Consider the following 18,733-nt stretch of genomic DNA (forward strand, 5'->3'; position numbering starts at 1 on the left):
AATGAACCCCAGTATGTACAAGCAGCAGACAAGATCTGGAGAAAAATGAAAGCACAAAGGACTTAAAGGAAAACGGGAGGAGCTGAAGACTGAACGTTTTGCCAATGCTGAGCAGACTGAAAGTTGATGTTTTATGAATTATGACAATGTCAGATCTGGAAATAAGTGTGGGATTCACACATGCAACCATGTCCAACAACACAACATAGATGGAAATGAAATTGGAATACGTACTCACCCCCAAAATATATTTAATGCTTCAGAAGTAAACTGTTTCAGTCACCTGTACACGGTCACTAAAGAGTCTAGTGCGGCTCAAGGATATCTTTAAAATATTATGCACTATTAAAAAAAAACACAGCCCAAGATATATGCAAGCGACATTCTTTATTGCTGACATCTTAGAGCAGTTTATCTATTTAAAAAAGACTTAGTGGGATGAAATACTTTTAAGGACATGTACAATAACAATATTTATCAAAGTTCAGTGATTTATACTGTGGAACAATTACAGTGTCTTCAGGCTACATTACATTCAAAACTCTATGAAAGTGCTTAAAAAATTCTACTCAAATAAAATGATACCTCCTTATCATGCTCGTGTAACATCATATTTAGAAGGTTTCACATTAGTACACCTAAATTAATTTTAATACAGTTTACAAGTTCCATCATAGACATATGGAGTACAGTTACTCACTTAAGATTTTCATGAGAATGCAATAATGAATCTGACAGAAATCTCTTCAAATATTATAAACTGATCAATGTATAGCACAAGTAAGTGGAACATGAAGTGATGAGAAATGTTATGACAAAATATTTTAATAAAAACAAATAAATATCCATTCCACTAAATATTTCAAATAGAAAACTCAGCCTGCTTGCTTCAAATTCTCAAATAAATCTATTTAAAATACTATTAAATTCCAAACCAGACACACAGCTGACCAAAAATATCCATCCAAATGCTGACCTCCAAAATACAGTATTTGTATACTTATTTCAGTAATTGTTTATGTATTATACAAAGAATAAAAACAAGTCTTAAAGACTTGATACACAGTTCAAAAAGAACTGTATAAATATTAAGTAACAAAAAAGTTACAGCTTTGTACACAACCTTTTAAGGTTACATGCAGTTCAAACATTTCAGTTCACCTTTAGTTTACATGTTACAGCCATTAAAAGTGGTCAATATTTCCTTAAATGTTGTAGTGTCTCCATTTCTTTGGCATCATTCTTGCTTGCTTGTATTTATTCATATGTCATCATTAATTTTGTTTTCATCAAAGTTCATCCTAGACAACAAAATATTATACGGTATGAGAAGGATAATATAGAAAAGCAACAACAAATTATTGATTACAAAGCACATGCCCTCTCTTGGTATTATGTTGCTAGCATTTCAAGTCAACACAATTTGTGCACAATTCTAAAAGCAGCCATAAACTACACTATAAGAACATAAAGATAACTTTGACAACTGGGAAGTCTAAATGAGTTTTACAGTGGAGGTCTGGGAAAAACGTTCAACCTCTAATCTAATTAAGGTATGCAACAAAGACACAAGGGTCATGTGCCATCAACATGCTGTGACAGGATACACAGTAGTCATGCCATAGTAGGTTAAAGACAGTAGATATCCTACAGTTATGAATAAATAAAATGAAACATAACAAAATGCTGAAAAGAAGAGGATTACATTGGCAAACAGGTCAGGGGCAACAGAACAACAGAGCTGCTGCATGCAGGACATGCGGCACTGCAAGCAGGCACTAAATAAAAACTTCAACAAATAAAATGGACCTGGAGTGTAAAATTGTAGGCACACAAGATGAGACAGTAAACAAAATGACAGTGGTCATGGAAGAAAATGGAGAAATTTAGAAGCAGAAAACTGAGAAAGGAAAACAGTAGAACAGGTTAACAGCTTCATGTATCTGGGTAGTGCGGATGACAAGGGAAGTCTAAATGAGGATATCAAAGCTAGAATCAGGGGGCTGCAGCAACTGGCTCAAAGTGTCAGGGGTAGTATGTGACAGAAAAATGCTAAAGAAACTGTAAAGTTAAGGTGTATGAAACAGTGATGTGTGATCAGTGTTTCTCCATGGGAAAAAATAGCTAATGAAGGCAGAAGAGTTGAGCTGAAGTGCCTGAGATGGGCAGTAGGATAAAAATTGTGGTGAAGAAATGAAGACATCAGAGCAGAAGCCAATTAGCCACGGTTCTAGAGAAGGTCAATAAAAACAGATTACATTGGTTTAGTCACATGTACAAGAAGGCAGAAGGCAATATGGTAAAGCAGAGTTGGTTGGTTTGCATGAGAGAAAACCTACAACAGTCTGTCACAAATGTCAACGGTAGGACAATCTCTTTGAATATATAGAGAGATGGAAACAGTTGACAACATTTGAACACTATGTAAAATGGGAAAAATAAGTTAATGATCATAAATTACTTTTATTTAACACCAGTCTGCAACTATTTTTTTTTTGTTTTGAAACAACTGTGTATTCAGCATACTAATTCACAACAACAGAACACATATTAGTACACTAAAGACAGAAAATCTCAACTAACATTTTGCATTACCACGTACAAGCTCCATCATACAAGAATTAAATTAGAAAATACTAAATATTGTTTTAAATTCCTACTAACCTGGCTTACTTAATAATCTATTTGAACACTATTTTGAATATAATGTTCACAAATGCACCATTTCTATGAACTTTGCTTCCCCCATCTTGTAATCTCCAAGACATTTATTTTCTTTAATCTATTCAGAACTTTCATATGATTGCTTTTTTGCTGCTAATAAGAATAAACTTAATAATGCCTTACTATGCCTTGACATTTCAAACGCCAGTTTCAAACTCGGCAGCCTCACCTCCTTGGTTAATATATTAGGTTCCCCCAATATTTTTGTCTGAGCATTTTGCAAGGTGTCCTTATACCACAGTTAATTCCTTATATTCCCACAATACATATTTTCAATTCCCTCTTCTCCTTCCCGTTGCATCTCCGAAAACTAATTTCCATTTGAGGGAAAATCCTCTGAAGTCTACTTGGAATATAAAAATCCCTATGTAGTCTAAACCTATTTAGCCTAAAGTGTGCAACATACAAGAAAAGAATAATATGAACAATACGGTAAGTCTGGTTACAAAGAAAGGATATATTATATATATATATATATATATATATATATATATATATATGTGCAACATACAAGAAAAGAATAATATGAACAATACGGTAAGTCTGGTTACAAAGAAAGGATATATATATATATATATATATATATATATATATATATATATATATATATATATGTATAAACTTCTTTCTGCAGTTTACTAAGATTCTCAAACTGGACTGCTTCCACAATTAACTGCATCCTCTTCAACAAAGTTAAAGCTATAGGGTTGGGAGAGTGGCCTAATGGTTAAGGTGTTTGCCTTACAAACACAAGGTGCAGGGTTTGAGTTTCACAAGGGATAATTGGCTAGGCTTAAAATGGCACGCAAGGGCAATTAGCCTAGTACTAATCTATGAACCTATACTCACATACTCCAAAAGTGCAAAAATAAGCTTATATATTTAATTGATGCAAAGTATACAATTCTCTTGATTCAGTGTACAATTATAAAAACTAACTACAACATCCATCTATTTTTCTATATCTGAAGAGGCAGAGGCACAAGAACCTATGCTTGCAAACTATGGGTAAAGGAAAGAATCTGCTCACTGTTGGACACCTGTCCTCTGTAGAGCAATCGCGTACGCATACATACACACACACACACACACACACACACACACACAGGCAATGTGTTACTACCCACCTGCCAACACATCTTTGGCATTAGGTAAATCCGGCAGGAATTAGTTGGAAAAAGAAGCAGACCATGTGAAACTCAAATAACCAATTTGTTAATCAATACTTATTTAACAAAGACTAAAATTATAATTACAAAACTCATCAGGCAAAATACAACTAAATATAATTGCATTACAAGAGTCTGAAAAGTGGACATTAAATATCAATAATTATGTAATGGAGCTACTTTATATTTCAAAATGTAAATTGCAACGGGATAGAACAATCAGCAAAGTCATTAAATCCTGCTTTACTCAAAGAAATATATATTTTTAACCTGAGTAAAAAATAACTGTTACTGGAATAAAAGATAGGAGCACCATTATTTTGTAAAGTGATAAAATTATAACCCTGCTACAACTGACTCAAACAAGATATCAAACATATACCACTCCGGAATGAAAATGCACAGTTGCTATACTGTAATGCCACGTACATTTATTTTGAACACATTCAGAGCTCCTCAGACTACTCTGAAAACAGTCAAAATGTTGCCTATACTACATACTTTTGTACACCAAACCATCAATATAAATACACCATAATCAGAAAAAAGTGCATTTCAGATCATTTTAGACAAACAAGCTGCATTTATAATTCCAACCTAAACATAAATTAGTAACTTGCACAAAGTGGCAGGAAATGAGCTACAGTGATCTACTCTGTAAATGCCATTAACTATGCAGATGTAAACATGCACAGTGCATCACAAAACCATCCCTACAGGCTTGCATCACAGACTGGGGGGGGGGGATTCCACTCTACTGTGGCAAAATTAAAAAAAAAAAAAAGTTAAGAAACCTCTTTTCTAAATAATGACAATGAACAATGGATGCGGATAACAGTGGTTTAAGCACATCTAGCTTTATTTAGTCACAAGGCCAAAGCACCAATAGTGGACAAGCTCATCACAACCCACTCCCAAATATGGTTTACTAATAAAATAATCAGTATTAACATGTTTTTATAATTTTTATTTATATTTATATTAGTTTTCTGGGTAGTGCATTGATCAAAGCTGACCAATTGTAGGCATGGCCCTGGTGAAAAAAGAAAAAAAAATCAGCTTACAAAGCTACATAAGCAAAACAGAACATTAGTCATTCATACATGTTTACAATGTCATCCGAACAAGCACAGATAATTTAATAACAAACAAGTAATAACAGGAAAATAGTAAGAATTATACATTTATAATAATATACTAAACATCAATTATAAACGGGTCACTATAATGGTATGCTCTGTGGAAAAGGTAGGTTTAAACAGACTTCTTGAACTGCACCACCATCAGCTTAAAATGTAAAAGGCAGTGAATTCCACAGGTAAGGAGTACAAGAGGCAACAGAATTTCAACCCGAGTGTTCTAGACCACATTCTGGAATATTCAACAACTCCCTGCCTATAACAGGGACCAAAATGTCTGATAGTTCACATAAGGTTTTTAATGTAGGAGAGAACACAGCAATCCTGGATATTGTATATCAAGGCAAAAATCATACATTCATATCTTTATGCCACTGGCAGCCATTGCAGTTGATGCTGCACAGCTGAAATTTGGTAGTACTTAATGGTTCTCATTAATAAATATACTGCAGCATTCTGCACCACCTGCTGTCAGGCTCAAGTCTCCCTTACCCACCTTATGGTAGGCAGCACTGCAGTAGTCCTGGTGTGAAAAGTACAGTTATGCAAAATCTTATTATAACGGTAGATGTCCTGTCTTTTTTTTCACTGTTGCAGTATTCTTTACATAAGGGATCTCCTGCCAGGAACAGCTCAGCATCCTGCCAGTACACAAAAGCCTTTATATTTTATAGGTGCCATACGTCACATGTATGCTTCCCACATAAGGCGTAGGGCATAAAGGAGATATACAGACTCATATACTCAGAACTGATTTGTCCGAGGAGGAAAAGAATATACACTCAGAACTGATTTGTCCCAGGAGGAAAAGAATACCCTTGGGGACAAAACAGAACATGTACATCCAAAAAGGAAAAAAAAAATGAAGAGGGCAAAAAAAGCACAGGGGCAAGAGCTAGGGACGACGAAGATGGAAGGAGGGACCAAATACAGCAACAGAGAAGTGAAGGACATCTACTGTTATGGCAAGACTTTACACAACTGCACTTCGCCCTTCCAAATCACTGTTGGCAGTATTCCTTACATAGGGGATGGTACAAGATCTAAGAAGCCTAGGAGAAGGCACAGAAGGCAGATTTGTTTCCCAGTGACTGTGGCATCTTTGGAATAGGTTGCCAATTCATGTGAAGCAGAGCACTTCTATGACACTGTTCAAAAGGAACCTGGACAAATTCATGGGGCACCATAAATTCTTACCTGGGATAGTGCCCACAACCCTCCTGGACATGGGCAGTCATTAATTAATACAATCCTGGGTATTAATTAGAGTATCTACGGTAGTATCCTGCTATGATCCTATAGAAACCCATGCAGAACAGTCTTGGCAAAACCTGCCCTGGAAATATCTGATTTATAATATGTAGTAAAAGTATGAAAGATGACCAAGTAGCAACTTCAAGGATGGAACTGGCACCTGCACCCTTGTAAAAGGGGGCAACCGGCCTTGAAGAATGTGCCTTTATAGATGAAGAAAGACATTTGCCATTAATGGAATATAACAAAAGGAAATGGCCTTGGATATCCAGGATGAGATGGTTTGCTTGGAAGTCCTCAGATGAAAAGAAACAAAAAGCTACTCAAACTTATGAACTGCCTTTGTTTTATCCAAATAATACCAGAGCTGTCTGTACAGATCCAAGGTGTGAAGAACCTTCTCACTGGCAGACTGTGGAGAACAAAAAGGAAGGTGAACAGACTGATTAAGAGGCAACTCATTAACAACCTTGGGCACAAAAGAAGGATTAGTGTGAAGAGTCTCCATGAAAAATGTAAAAAGGAGGAATAGCCATGACAGCCTGAAGTTCAGACACTCTTTTGGCTGAAGTAAGAGCAAACAGAAGTAGTCTTTCCAGTACAAAGTTGCAAGGAAGCTGAATTTGCAGGTTCAAAAGGAGCCACAGTCAATTCTTCAAGTACAAAACTGAGGCCCCAAGAAGGTGGTATAGGCTTTTTGAGATGCTTCATATGAAGGACATCTTTAAGAAATTGCTTGACCTCAAAATGAGAGGCCAAAGGAGGATTCAAGGGCAAACAAATAGAAACTGCTGAAAGGTGAGCTTTAACTGAAGAATATGCCAACCCAGCATGAAGCAGATCACAAAAATAAGAGAAACCCCGCACTGAAAGGGGATCCTGAAGGAGAGACAGGCACCACACAAAATGCATTTTGCATTTATTTAGATATAAATGACTTTGTGGTAGTTGATTTCCTGGCATCCTGTAGAATCTAAAGTATGTCCCAAAAAAGAGGTGCCTGAAAGGAATCAAAACCCTATAACCCACAGTGTCATCTGAAGAGCTGACAGGTGAGGATAGATAAGGAATACCTTGTCTTGTGTGAGAAGTTCCACCCGGTGAAGTAACTTGTGGTGACTGCCCCTGGTCAAGTGAAAGAAGTGGGAACCAATGTTGTCTGGCCCAAAAGGAAGTTAGCAACAAGATTTTTGGGGAGTCCTAACTGATTTTGTGGCAAATGGGGGGGGGGGTACAGAAACATTCTCTTCCAAGGAAGAGACAGGGCATCCACTTTACAAGGTTGATGACTTGGTACTCTTGAACAGAACAGAGGAAGTTGTCTGTTGAGAGGGGAGGTAAAAAGATCTACCTGGGGAGTACCGTGCCAATGGACTATGCCCAGAAACACATCTCTGTGAAGCACCCATTTATGACCCTGTGTTCTGGATCTACTCAATGAGTCGGCCACTAGACTAAGCTCTGAAGGAATGTAAACCAGCTGAAGAATCACTGCAAAGGATCACAGTGCTATTCTCTGTGAAGACTTTAAAGGGGTCAGGGTGGAGCAGGTAATAAAAAGCTTACAACGCTATAATTAGAGCTCTTATCTCATTTACATTGATATGATCTGGCCTCTGATGAGGAGGGCCAGAGACACTGGTCCTTTAGAGGGCCACGAGAAGCTCCACACCCCAAGTCTGAGGCATCCATGAACAGCTCCTGAGAAGGAATTTGAGCCTGAAAGGGAAGACCTGGAAAGTATGAGATAAAGTAAAGGAACTTGGAACTCTACATGGTGGCAGTGTTGAAGACACTAATTTGAGGTACCAATGTAGCATCCTCATATGGAGCCTGGCAACATGAAACATGGGAATAGTGGAGGCCATGAAACCCAGAGCCCTGAGACATTCCTTGGCTGTAAGAGAAGACAGAGGAAGGAGAAAATTAAAATAGTTTATAAGAGACAAAACCTCTGAAGCAGGAAGAAAAGCCAACATGGGAAAAGTCTGAAAGCTGCACCCCAGGAAAATATAATCCTGGGAGGGTGTCAGAACAGAGAGCTATGGTGAGCACCAGACTTTGCAAAAGACAAGTGGTCAGGTGGAGATCCCACAACTAACTGTTGGGAGAATGAGCAGGTTGCACAGATAGGAAAAAATCTGTATCTCTTGAGGTCTGCAAAAGGCAATGACAGGAGTGAGGCATTTGGTGAATACCCTTGGGGCAGCAGAAAGGCCATAGGGCAAAGCAGAAAATTGAAAATGAGAGGAAGAAACAGAGAAAACATTTCCTTAACAGAGGTTGAATGGGGATGTGAAGGTATGCATCCTTGAGATCCACAGAAGCCAAGAAGGCCTCAGGAAGAGGAGGAAACATGATCTGAAGATACAGAATCCAGAAAGAAGGGACCTTGAAAAAGGTGTTGAGCAGAGAAAGATCCAGAACTGGTCTCTAGGTACCCTCATTCCATCTAGAGATCCCCCTCGAGGATTCTGTAAAAAAAAAAAAAATAAATAAATAAATAAATAAATTAGGTAGCTGAGTCAAGTACAGACTCGTGTATTTTTTCCGTTCTTAAATTGCTTTCAACTACTTGAGAGATGAGTCAACTACCTAATTTGATTTTTTTACAGAATCCTCAAGGCAGATCTCTAGATGCATGATTATATAAATACACCAAGGGCAAGCAACTGAGGGTAGGCAGGTGATGTGTTTAATCTTGGTTTATTGCTTTAGCTATGAGCCATTCATGCATTCACGTTTTACTGATTTTTTGACCTGCTATTCGCCATAGCTGGTATTCCTTCCTACCTGGGTCACCACCTAAAGGAACAGAGACTTTCTTTTGTATTTTTACAGTTTGTAAGTCACTTGTTTTTGAAGTATTATACACATATGGAAATATTGCTTATTTTCATAATTACTAGTAAGCAACTAGTAATATTTCAGTATTGTGTGATATAAATATAAACCATCACTGACCGTGAACTGCCCACATTGGTGTTTCATACCACACACCTCAATAAAATGTGAACAGTTATGAAAATAAATTTAAAAATATGAATAAGTAGCAAACAAAGATTAATTTTTCTACTGTATGACATCTTAGACTAACCATTTTAGTGCCATTTTGTTAACTCCTTGCCTCTTCTAATACTGCCTATTATCTGGTAGGTCACTTAGTGAAGCCAGACCCAAAAAAGTTCTGGACTCCATAAGGTGGTATGGGTGTGAACTGGAAGTATACAAAAAAGGAGTTTTAGGCTTAAGTGAGATAAACTATTCTGGGATTTCTCGGTGGGCTAGCCCTGTTGTCAAGTGGCATATTTCTGATAGCTTTAAAAAAGGCTCCTTCTGTAGGTGGGACAAGACAAAGTACACAAAGGTAATGTCAGAACATTTTATTTATTTCTCCAATTATGGTTTGACCCTCCAACTTCAGTCTGTTCCCCTCAAAATGGGAGTTAAGAAGGTCTTGTTAAACCTCAATGTACAGGTCTGAAATGGCTAATAGGGGCTTCTTGCGCACAACAGCTATGAAGGGCAAAGTCATGGCATTTGTATCCACCATACCAAAATTACTGTCCATAGGCCCTCTGCAAATCCTACAGTAATCCAGACAGGCTTTTCCATAATTTCTGTCTCACAGTACTCCAAACAGACGTAAAAACTTTCCTTCTGCAATTTCCCACTGCATCTGGCCAGAAGGGTGGCATGAATAACAACACTCAAATTAAAACAAACTCTTTAATCCCCTCCACCCAACATGTAAATGATAAAGCTCTAATTCTTCATCCAGTCCTGCATAAAGGTGTGTGTGTGTGTGTGTGTGTGTGTGTTTTGTGAGGAAGTCTTCTGCATAGCAGTGGCCACCATTCAGACTTATGGAGACAGCTACTAGATGATGACCCAAGAGGTTCATGGAGGTCCATATACTGTGCAGTCTGGACACTTCATTTGTCAATGATTACAATGAGTCTTTCAGGTGCTGAAGACAGTCTTCAGAATGATTAAGTCTAACAAAACTTTAAGGTGCACAAAAGCATCTTCAGAATGATTAAGTCTAACAAAACTTTCAGATGTATAAAAGCTTCTTCAAAAGGAATAAGTAGTGTGGTGGATAGTGCAGGAAATTAATGGAAGAAGAATTGGGAAATGGAAAGACTTCCTCTTCAGGTTAACTGTTTTCCCCCAGTCTCTGCCTAATTCTAAGACTCTACTATTATATGGAACTGTCACATACAGAAATGAACCCCTGCAGCTGAGATACTGGCTTCAAGGCTGAAACCTTAGGGTTTGACTTCATCTGATGTCAACTGCTGTTAAGCTAGGAAAGATACAATAAACAGAGAAAGTTATTGTCCAAGAAAACAAAGACAAGGACCCAGCAATGTAAAAGCACCCTCCTCAAACTTAACAGGCAAATAAGACAAGTTGTCAAATCCTCCAAGAGCTCCTTTGAGAGAAACCTAGCAAGAAATGCCAAGGATAACCATAAGACCTTTTACAGCTACATACATAACCTAAAGGGTAGGACCCAAGCGTGCGCAGAACTGGTGGCCAATGATATCACATACACTGACCCCACCGGGGTAGTGATCCTGCTAGCAGATATGTTTGGCAAAAAATTCATTCCCTTATCCTCTCCTAACTTACAAAAACCCTTCCCCAACCCCCCTCCCCACCTTACATATGTGAAGAACAGGTCCTCGAATCCTTGTCCAAAGCAAAGATCACGGCTTCTTGGGACCAGATGACATCCCAGGCTTCTTCTAAACAGGCTAAAACATGAACTAGCATCACCACTAAGTACCCTTTTCAATCAAAGCCTAACCACAGGCTTTGTTCCTGCAGAATGGAGAACAGCTGCAGTTATTCCCCTCCACAATGGTGGCCCAGCAACAGACCTAGGGAATTACAGACTCATAAGCCTGACCAGCCTCATCTGTAAGGTCATGGAATGTATCATTATGGACCTCAAACACATAGATGACCTCTAAACCTTGGATCCTACCCAATTCGGCTTTGTGAAGGGCAGATCCTGCCTGTTAAATCTGGTGGATTTCTTTGAAAGTGGTACCAAGGCCATTGATGACGACATAGCATACCTTGACTTGGCAAAGGTTTTCGACACAATCCCACATTCAGGTATTATCGATAAACTTAGCAAAAAATGTAAACCCCTTTGTTGTAAGATGGGAAGGGTTACTAACTGGCTCATAAACCGGATAGATGCCATCAAAGTGCATAACTCCACATCAACCAGCAGACCTGTTACCAGTGGGGTGCCACGGGGGGGGGGGTCAATGCTGTTTGGTATATACTTCTCAGAAGTTCAGGTCAAAACTAGAGGGTTGTGGCTGATCAAGTTTGCAGATGACTGCAAACTAGGTACAATCATTGAATCAACAAATCCAACCAAGAAGTGCCGATACACGGAGAGGAGAGTCAGCCACAACTTAAGAAAGTTTTTTTAATCCACATACAATGAACACGAACCAGATAGCAGTTTAACACAGATAAAGCATGAACGCCTTCAGTACTATAACATGCGTTTTCGTCTTGTTAGATAGACTTCGTCAGATGACCAGTGTATAACAAATGCACCTAGTATTTATATGAAATTAATCAAACAATCATTGAATCCCCAAATGATGTCAGTATACTCCAGGAGGGTCTCACACAGACCACCGACTGGTGTATTAGTTATGGTCTCAAACTGAATGCAAAGAAATGCATCATCATTCCATTCGGCACAGTGTCCCTTCACAATATCAAATCGACAACAATATCTTTAGTACCCATGAGTATAAAGGACCTGAAATCACAGGTTGATCGCGACCTTAACTTCGACCTCCATGTGTCTACTGTTGTAAGGAAAGCTTTCCACATAGCTCACTTGATTAGTAAAGGCATCACCTCAAGAGCAAAAGAAGTTATAACCCCCCCCCAATACTCGTCACTTATCTTGCCCATAATAGAGTATAATGCCCCATTTAGTGTGTACCGTACTAAGCACCTGCAGCAATTAGAGAGATCTCAGAAGTTTGGAACAAGAGGGGCGGAGCTTGAATGGCTAACTGAAACCAGCAGTATTTTAGAGCTCCATAAAACTAGTTAAATAAGACAGGAAAAATATTCTTTTTTTTTTCTTCAAAGTATAAAATATTATAGATTAAGGACTAATTTACATAATTAGAAACTTTGGTGAAGTTTTACAAATAATTTCCTGTCAAAAAGCTTGGAGATATATTCACTTGTTAAAATGAGCAACTCAAAGAATTCTCATCAGGATGCTGCCTTAAAGAAGGAGCTACAACAAATGACATCTACCCTGCAGGAGTTGTCTTTAAAGATGGATGATTTTAAAGAGAACCTAGAAAATCTTAAAACAAGCAGTCAGAAACAGGCTGACACCCTCAAGGAAATGCTACACCACCACCAGACAAGGATAACAGGAATAGAGGTTTCTCTAAATGACTTAGAAAGCAGACCCAAGGAAGTGGAAACACAGAAAGAACTGCTTCTTAAACAAAACACTTGGTTGGTTAATAAATTAGATGACTTGGAAAATGGAGAGGAGAAATAACATCAGGATTTTCAGATTGCCTGAAAACACAGATGGTGAGGATATTATTTCCTTTTTATCAAGCTGGATCCCTGAATTTTTTAATTTAAAAGAAGGACTTTCCTTTGGCATTGAAAGGGCACACAGAGCTCTTGGGAAACCTGCCACTAACTCAAACTCTCCTCCTAGCTCAATAATATAGCAATAACCCACGCCTGGGTGTGGGTAATGCTGGATTTACCCATGGTTGGCAAACAAAGCCAACCTTGGGTAAATACAGCATTACCCACACCCAGAAGTGGGTTATTGCTATTATACCATGACATTATTTAAGAAAAGAAACTATTACTTTTCTTAAATAATGGCATAGTATAATGCCTGTTTACTGCCCTTCTGCAGATGTCTGGCATCCGCGGCAGTTCTGATGTACTGCGCGCAGTACATCAGAGTTGGCAAAAGCAACGGAGAAAGCAAGATCTCCGTTGCTTTTTACTGTTGTATGTTAAATGGGTTTAACATAGCAAGACAGCTTTAAAATAAGCAACGGAGATGTCCGTTGCTTATTTTAAAACTGTCTCGCTATGTTAAACCCATTTAACTTAGCGAAACAGCAACGGAGATCTTGCTTTCTCCGTTGCTTTTTTTTAAAAACCTGTCTCGCTATGTTAAATGGGTTTAACATAGACAGCTTTAAAATAAGCAACGGAGATCTCCGTTGCTTATTTTAAAGCTGTCTCGCTATGTTAAACCCATTTAACATACCGAGAGACAGTGTTTTAAAAGTAGAGTTATACTAATGGAAAAAAGTCCGGGCGACCGGACCTTTTTCCATTAGTATAACTCGATTTACAATGTGCACGCTGGCCAAACAGCGTGCATGTTTTCGGGGAGGTCATGGTATAATGATCATTTTTTTTCATACTTGGACAAGGAACTGATTTTAAGGTCAGCTTGGAGGAAGGCACCTGTAAAATATAAACAGAGCCTGATAAGATTTGATAACGACTATTCATCTAGAATAATGGAACAAAGGAAAAAAGTGTGGCCAATGATAACGTTTCTGAAATAAAATAACATCAAGGCACAACTTGCATATCCAGCTAAGATAAGGATACTGTATGCCAACTAGATGAGGACTTTTATTAACTTAGAGGAAGCCTCTTCATTTATTAAAACTAATAATGTGATTACTTTACCAGAAGATATGGACTGGATGTCACCTTCTCTCAACAGAATAAAAGAAACAAATGTCTGGACAGATGTCAAAAAGAAGAAGCAAAAGACTGATACTGTTACAGCCAAATCTCTCAAAGCATCTACTATAATATGAATTGTTTTAACATTACTTTAAAGGACCAATTTTACTGCTTGGAATTTTAAAACAAAGGTAACTAACTACTGGAATCTTTATCTATATTTTTTGAAAATAGATGACACATGAGAGTTTTCACATTACCTCAGGTATGTAAAATGGTACTTTTCTTTCACAGAAGGAGGGTTATATAGCACATAAAATATTTATACTGTAAATCAACATACATAGTATATGTGTATTTTCACTTAATTTTCTCTCTTTTCTCTCTCATCTTTCTTTTCTCATTATTTATTTTAACTGCATCTTGACTCCCTTTCTAAATTCTCTCCTATTTACTATACTAATATAGTCTATATATATTTAATAACTCACTATCTATACATAGATAAATAATAGTCTAAAATAATCTAGTTTTAAGGTAGACTCATTGGAATAGTGAACTTAATTGTTACACACACACACATTAGATTAATGATAATCACTGTTATGCTTATTGGGATTGGGGACATGTTCGTGATTAACTCTGAAATGTTCCATTCATGTACATATGTCCTTTGAATTATTTCCTGTTAGTATTAACAAATACATAAAAAAGGAGGGTAAAATGTACTGTTGGTTGAGAGAAGTGAAGCTTTCTTCACATTCTATTTGCGCTGCCATAGCAACAGTAAACAATTGCTACAGTTTCTAAGGACACTGTGAACCTGTGAAGTGCATTTGCCTCAAAAGTAACAAATAATAAGAAAAAGTAAAGCTGTTTAGTTATTAAAATGAAAAACAACCTAAGCAAGGTAAAATAAATACATAATAAGACTATTTGTAAATATTTTATGATTTATCCTCACAGGATTACATATTCCTCGAAACACAACTGAAGTGTTTCCAAACTACATGTGCACTGAAATGCAGCTGCTTGATTAAAAAGTATTACTCACTTTAACATGCTGATTTCACAAGCTGTCTGCACTGTAAAAGTTTCATTTTATGTGTTACTTGAAATTGTCAGTCTCTAGAGCATATGAAAAGATGCATATTACTTTTTGCAGCATGTTATCTTTGCAGTTACCTCGCACTCTGTACAAACTCACTTGGTAACTGATAGCTATTCATTTAAAATATCAGTTTAAATATTAAATGTGCCCTTGAAATGTTATTGACATTTTGACAAAATATAATCTGAACTGTAAAATGAATGACTTGAAAGAAGTGAAGTAATGCATAGATTTCAAAGACAGTTCTTGACACTACAGTAAAAGTAAAAATATATATTCACAAAGAAGTATTGAAATGTTTTAGTCTTCAGTTAAAATAGCTCACTGTCAACATTTTGCGATAGCAGAAAATTTGAAGAGCTAGGAAATTACTACTCTTTGTCTTTATAATGATTATTAGACAGATGTTAGACTCTACTTAGTTTAATGAATTATGATTTATGTTTATGAGGAAAAGTGGACTCAGTTACTCACACTGGACTATACATTCTTGGAAACTCAACTGAAATGTCCCCAAATTACTTGTGAATTTAAATGAAACTGCCTGATAAATGAGCATAACTTACTTTAACAACCTGAATCCATAAGCTATCTGCTCTCTATATATGCTACATTATATATGTCACTTGCATATGACAGGCTCTAGAGCACACGAAAAAATACGTATTATTTTTGCAACATGCTATATTTGCACTAACCATACATTTTAAACTAACTCAACTGGCAACTGACAAGTTATTTATTTGAAATATCAGTCTAAATATTAATTGTGCCCTTGAAATGTTGCCGTTTTGACAAAACAAAACCTGGATTGAAAAAGGAATGATTTGAAGAAGTGAAGTATTGTACAGATTTCAAAGACAGCTATTGACACTACAATATAAGTAGAAATGTATACATGCAAGGAACAATTGAAATGCTTTATACTTTTAGGTAAAACAGCTTATTGTTAACTTTTTGCTTTATCAGAAAATATAAAGAGCTAGGAAATTATTTCTAATTTGTCTTTATAATGTTTACTAAAGTGATGTTAGTCACTGACTTGTTTAATGGATTGCGAGTCATGTACAAGACAGACTAATGAATGATATTTCTGTATACCTATGTTTGCTGAATTTCTTTTATTAGTACGGATTTAAAACAAGGGAAAGAAAGGGAAGGGAAATCTCTGTTTTTGGTCAAGGGAGGAGAGGCTTAAGAGTACAACAACTGCCCCGAGAACTCTCTAAGATGCTCTAAATACCATTTGATTAATACTTACCTAAGGTAAGTCTTGATTACCATGTAGGTGCCTTTACATTCATTCTAGACCTGATGTGATTACCCACACTGGAAGCAGGAGGTGCCCTATGCAGGATGGGTATTGTCAGGGTGATCATAGTTCATTCTTAGACTCTGCTTTGTAAATCTATAAATATGTAAAAGCACTGCACACTAGAATGTAGGGCGCCTCTACTCAGAGTCAGGACACCACTGATAAGGCATGTCTTTTCATAAGTGTAAGTTGAAGTTGGTGAGCTGAAGCTTGGGAAAGTAAAGGAAAACAGTACACCTACAGTAAAATTCATATTTCATTGGTAATCACTCATTGTCTCCTGCAGAGTCCTTTTAGTCAAATTATTTTAGTAATATTCTATTTGTTGTTGGCTTATTTTGTGTATGCTCCTCTGTTGCATTTAATTTATCTAAAATGACACACCTTACCTATTTGGGATCTCTTAAGGGTAACTAAATACTGGATATTTTCAGTCAACGTAATTGTTTACACTACTAACATTCCATCCTGATATATAAAATACTATAGAACAATAATAGAATAATATGGAATTTCATATCTCTTTTAAGAAAATTCTCCATATAATAATTTAACATATGGAGCTCAGTTGATATTGTTGGTTAAAGGTATGAGTGATAATCCAGTAGATCTATCTTTATCTATTGGATTAGGAATGACTTTCATTCCATGTTTAATGGGAAATTCATATTTACTTGCATTTGATACTTTAGAATTAATGTTTTATAGAAGTACTTTTTTAAAGCCTGACCAGAATTTTGCCCTACGTGTATTTAAAGAAGAAAGAACACTAAATTACACCCCCAAGTTTACACACATAAAAATAACATTCAACGTTATCAAAGAATATGGTATAACTACTATAATCAAAATAAAAAAAGCAAAACGTTTCTTCCAACAATAACTTGAAATGGATTTAATCTGTGGTGGTGCAGCGGTAGCGTTGTTGCCTCACAGCAAGAGGTTCTCCCGTTCGCTTCTCGGCTGGAGTGCGGGGATTGCCTTCTGTGTGGAGTATGTATGGCCTCCCCGTGGTTGGGTGGGCATTCGAAAGACATGCATAAATGGGCGTGCCTTCATTGAAGGTTGAACATAGAGCTGGCACCTCGGCGTTCGTGAAAATCTACTACCAATCATTAGCGGACCAGAGTTTCGCTGTGGCGACCCTTAACCGAGAAAAGTCGAAAGACAACAACATCATTAAATACTAATGGCTTAAACAATGCAAATAAAAGATCAAACTTACAAAAATATTTAAATCTAAATAAGGCACAAGTAGTATTTCTCCAGGAAACACATTTTAAGACTAAGGGTAGCTTTATTTGGAACCCTAACAAAAGGAGTATCAATTCTTTGGAAGAAAAACATAATCACTCCAAAAGTTATTTATAATTATGAAGACAAAGAAGGTCTACTGGCATTTGTTATAATTAAATTGAATAACAGAATATGGACCTTAGCTAATCTATATTGGTTCCCAGGAACTGGAGCAGGAATGGTTAAAAAACACCTAGATTTTATTTCCAACAATTGTAAAGGATATCTTATACTGGGAGGAGACTTTAATTGTACTTTAGAACCTTCTTTAACCACCAAGAAATCTTTTTGCATAGCAACTATTTCAAAATCCTTAAAAAGATGGATTGATTCATTTCATTTAATAGACACTTTTAAAGTAAATGATAAATCCTTATTATTTTCCCATAAAGACCATATATTTGGAACACAAACCAGAATAGACAAATTATTCATAGTTCAAGATTTACAAACAAAAATCCTCAACTTCTCAATAGTTCCACGCCCCTTCTCAGATCATGATTCGTTGATAATGAAGCTCCAAATAGAGTTTAAACCTTTAATCCTCTCAACTAGAATTCCATCATATATCACAAAAATTAAAGAATTCAGACCCTGGATGTTGTCAGAACTACAATTATTTCTTGAAATTAATAATACAACAGAAATCAGTAGAGTCATGGTTTGGGACTCATTAAAAGCGTATTTATTTGGCAAGATCCTTAGCTGGTACAAAAACAAAGTCAGAGAGTGGGAATCTGAATCAATAGACTTGCAAACCAGACTCCTGACAGCAAAATCTAAAAAAAAAAAAAATCAGAATTGTCCAGAAGTCAAAAATGAAATAGAGGAATTAAATAAAAAATATAATGAAATACTAACACACAAAACTTGTCTAACCTTGGAAAAATTAAAAATAAACTCAGCCACCTCCCCCAGATATCTACATAACTTATCTACAAGAATTAACATTAGTAGTATATATCATGAAAAGAAACGG

General features: G+C 36.7%; 1 protein-coding gene across 3 annotated transcripts in view; it reads right to left on the reverse strand.

Moving 5' to 3' along the window:
• Positions 1-368: 368 nt before the first annotated feature.
• The window catches only part of DNAJC10 (DnaJ heat shock protein family (Hsp40) member C10), a 646,899-nt gene continuing 628,534 nt past the window's right edge, over positions 369-18,733 (reverse strand). For all 3 annotated transcript variants that reach the window (XM_044075252.1, XM_044075253.1, XM_044075251.1), the window contains one exon: positions 369-1,301. In XM_044075252.1, the coding sequence (XP_043931187.1) occupies positions 1,290-1,301 (12 nt within the window). In that variant the 3' untranslated portion in view covers positions 369-1,289. The remainder of the gene's footprint in view (positions 1,302-18,733) is intronic.

The sequence above is a fragment of the Protopterus annectens genome, chromosome 6.part0, assembly GCF_019279795.1.
Source record: "Protopterus annectens isolate FY-2018-M chromosome 6.part0, PAN1.0, whole genome shotgun sequence".
Lineage (NCBI taxonomy): Eukaryota > Metazoa > Chordata > Ceratodontiformes > Protopteridae > Protopterus > Protopterus annectens.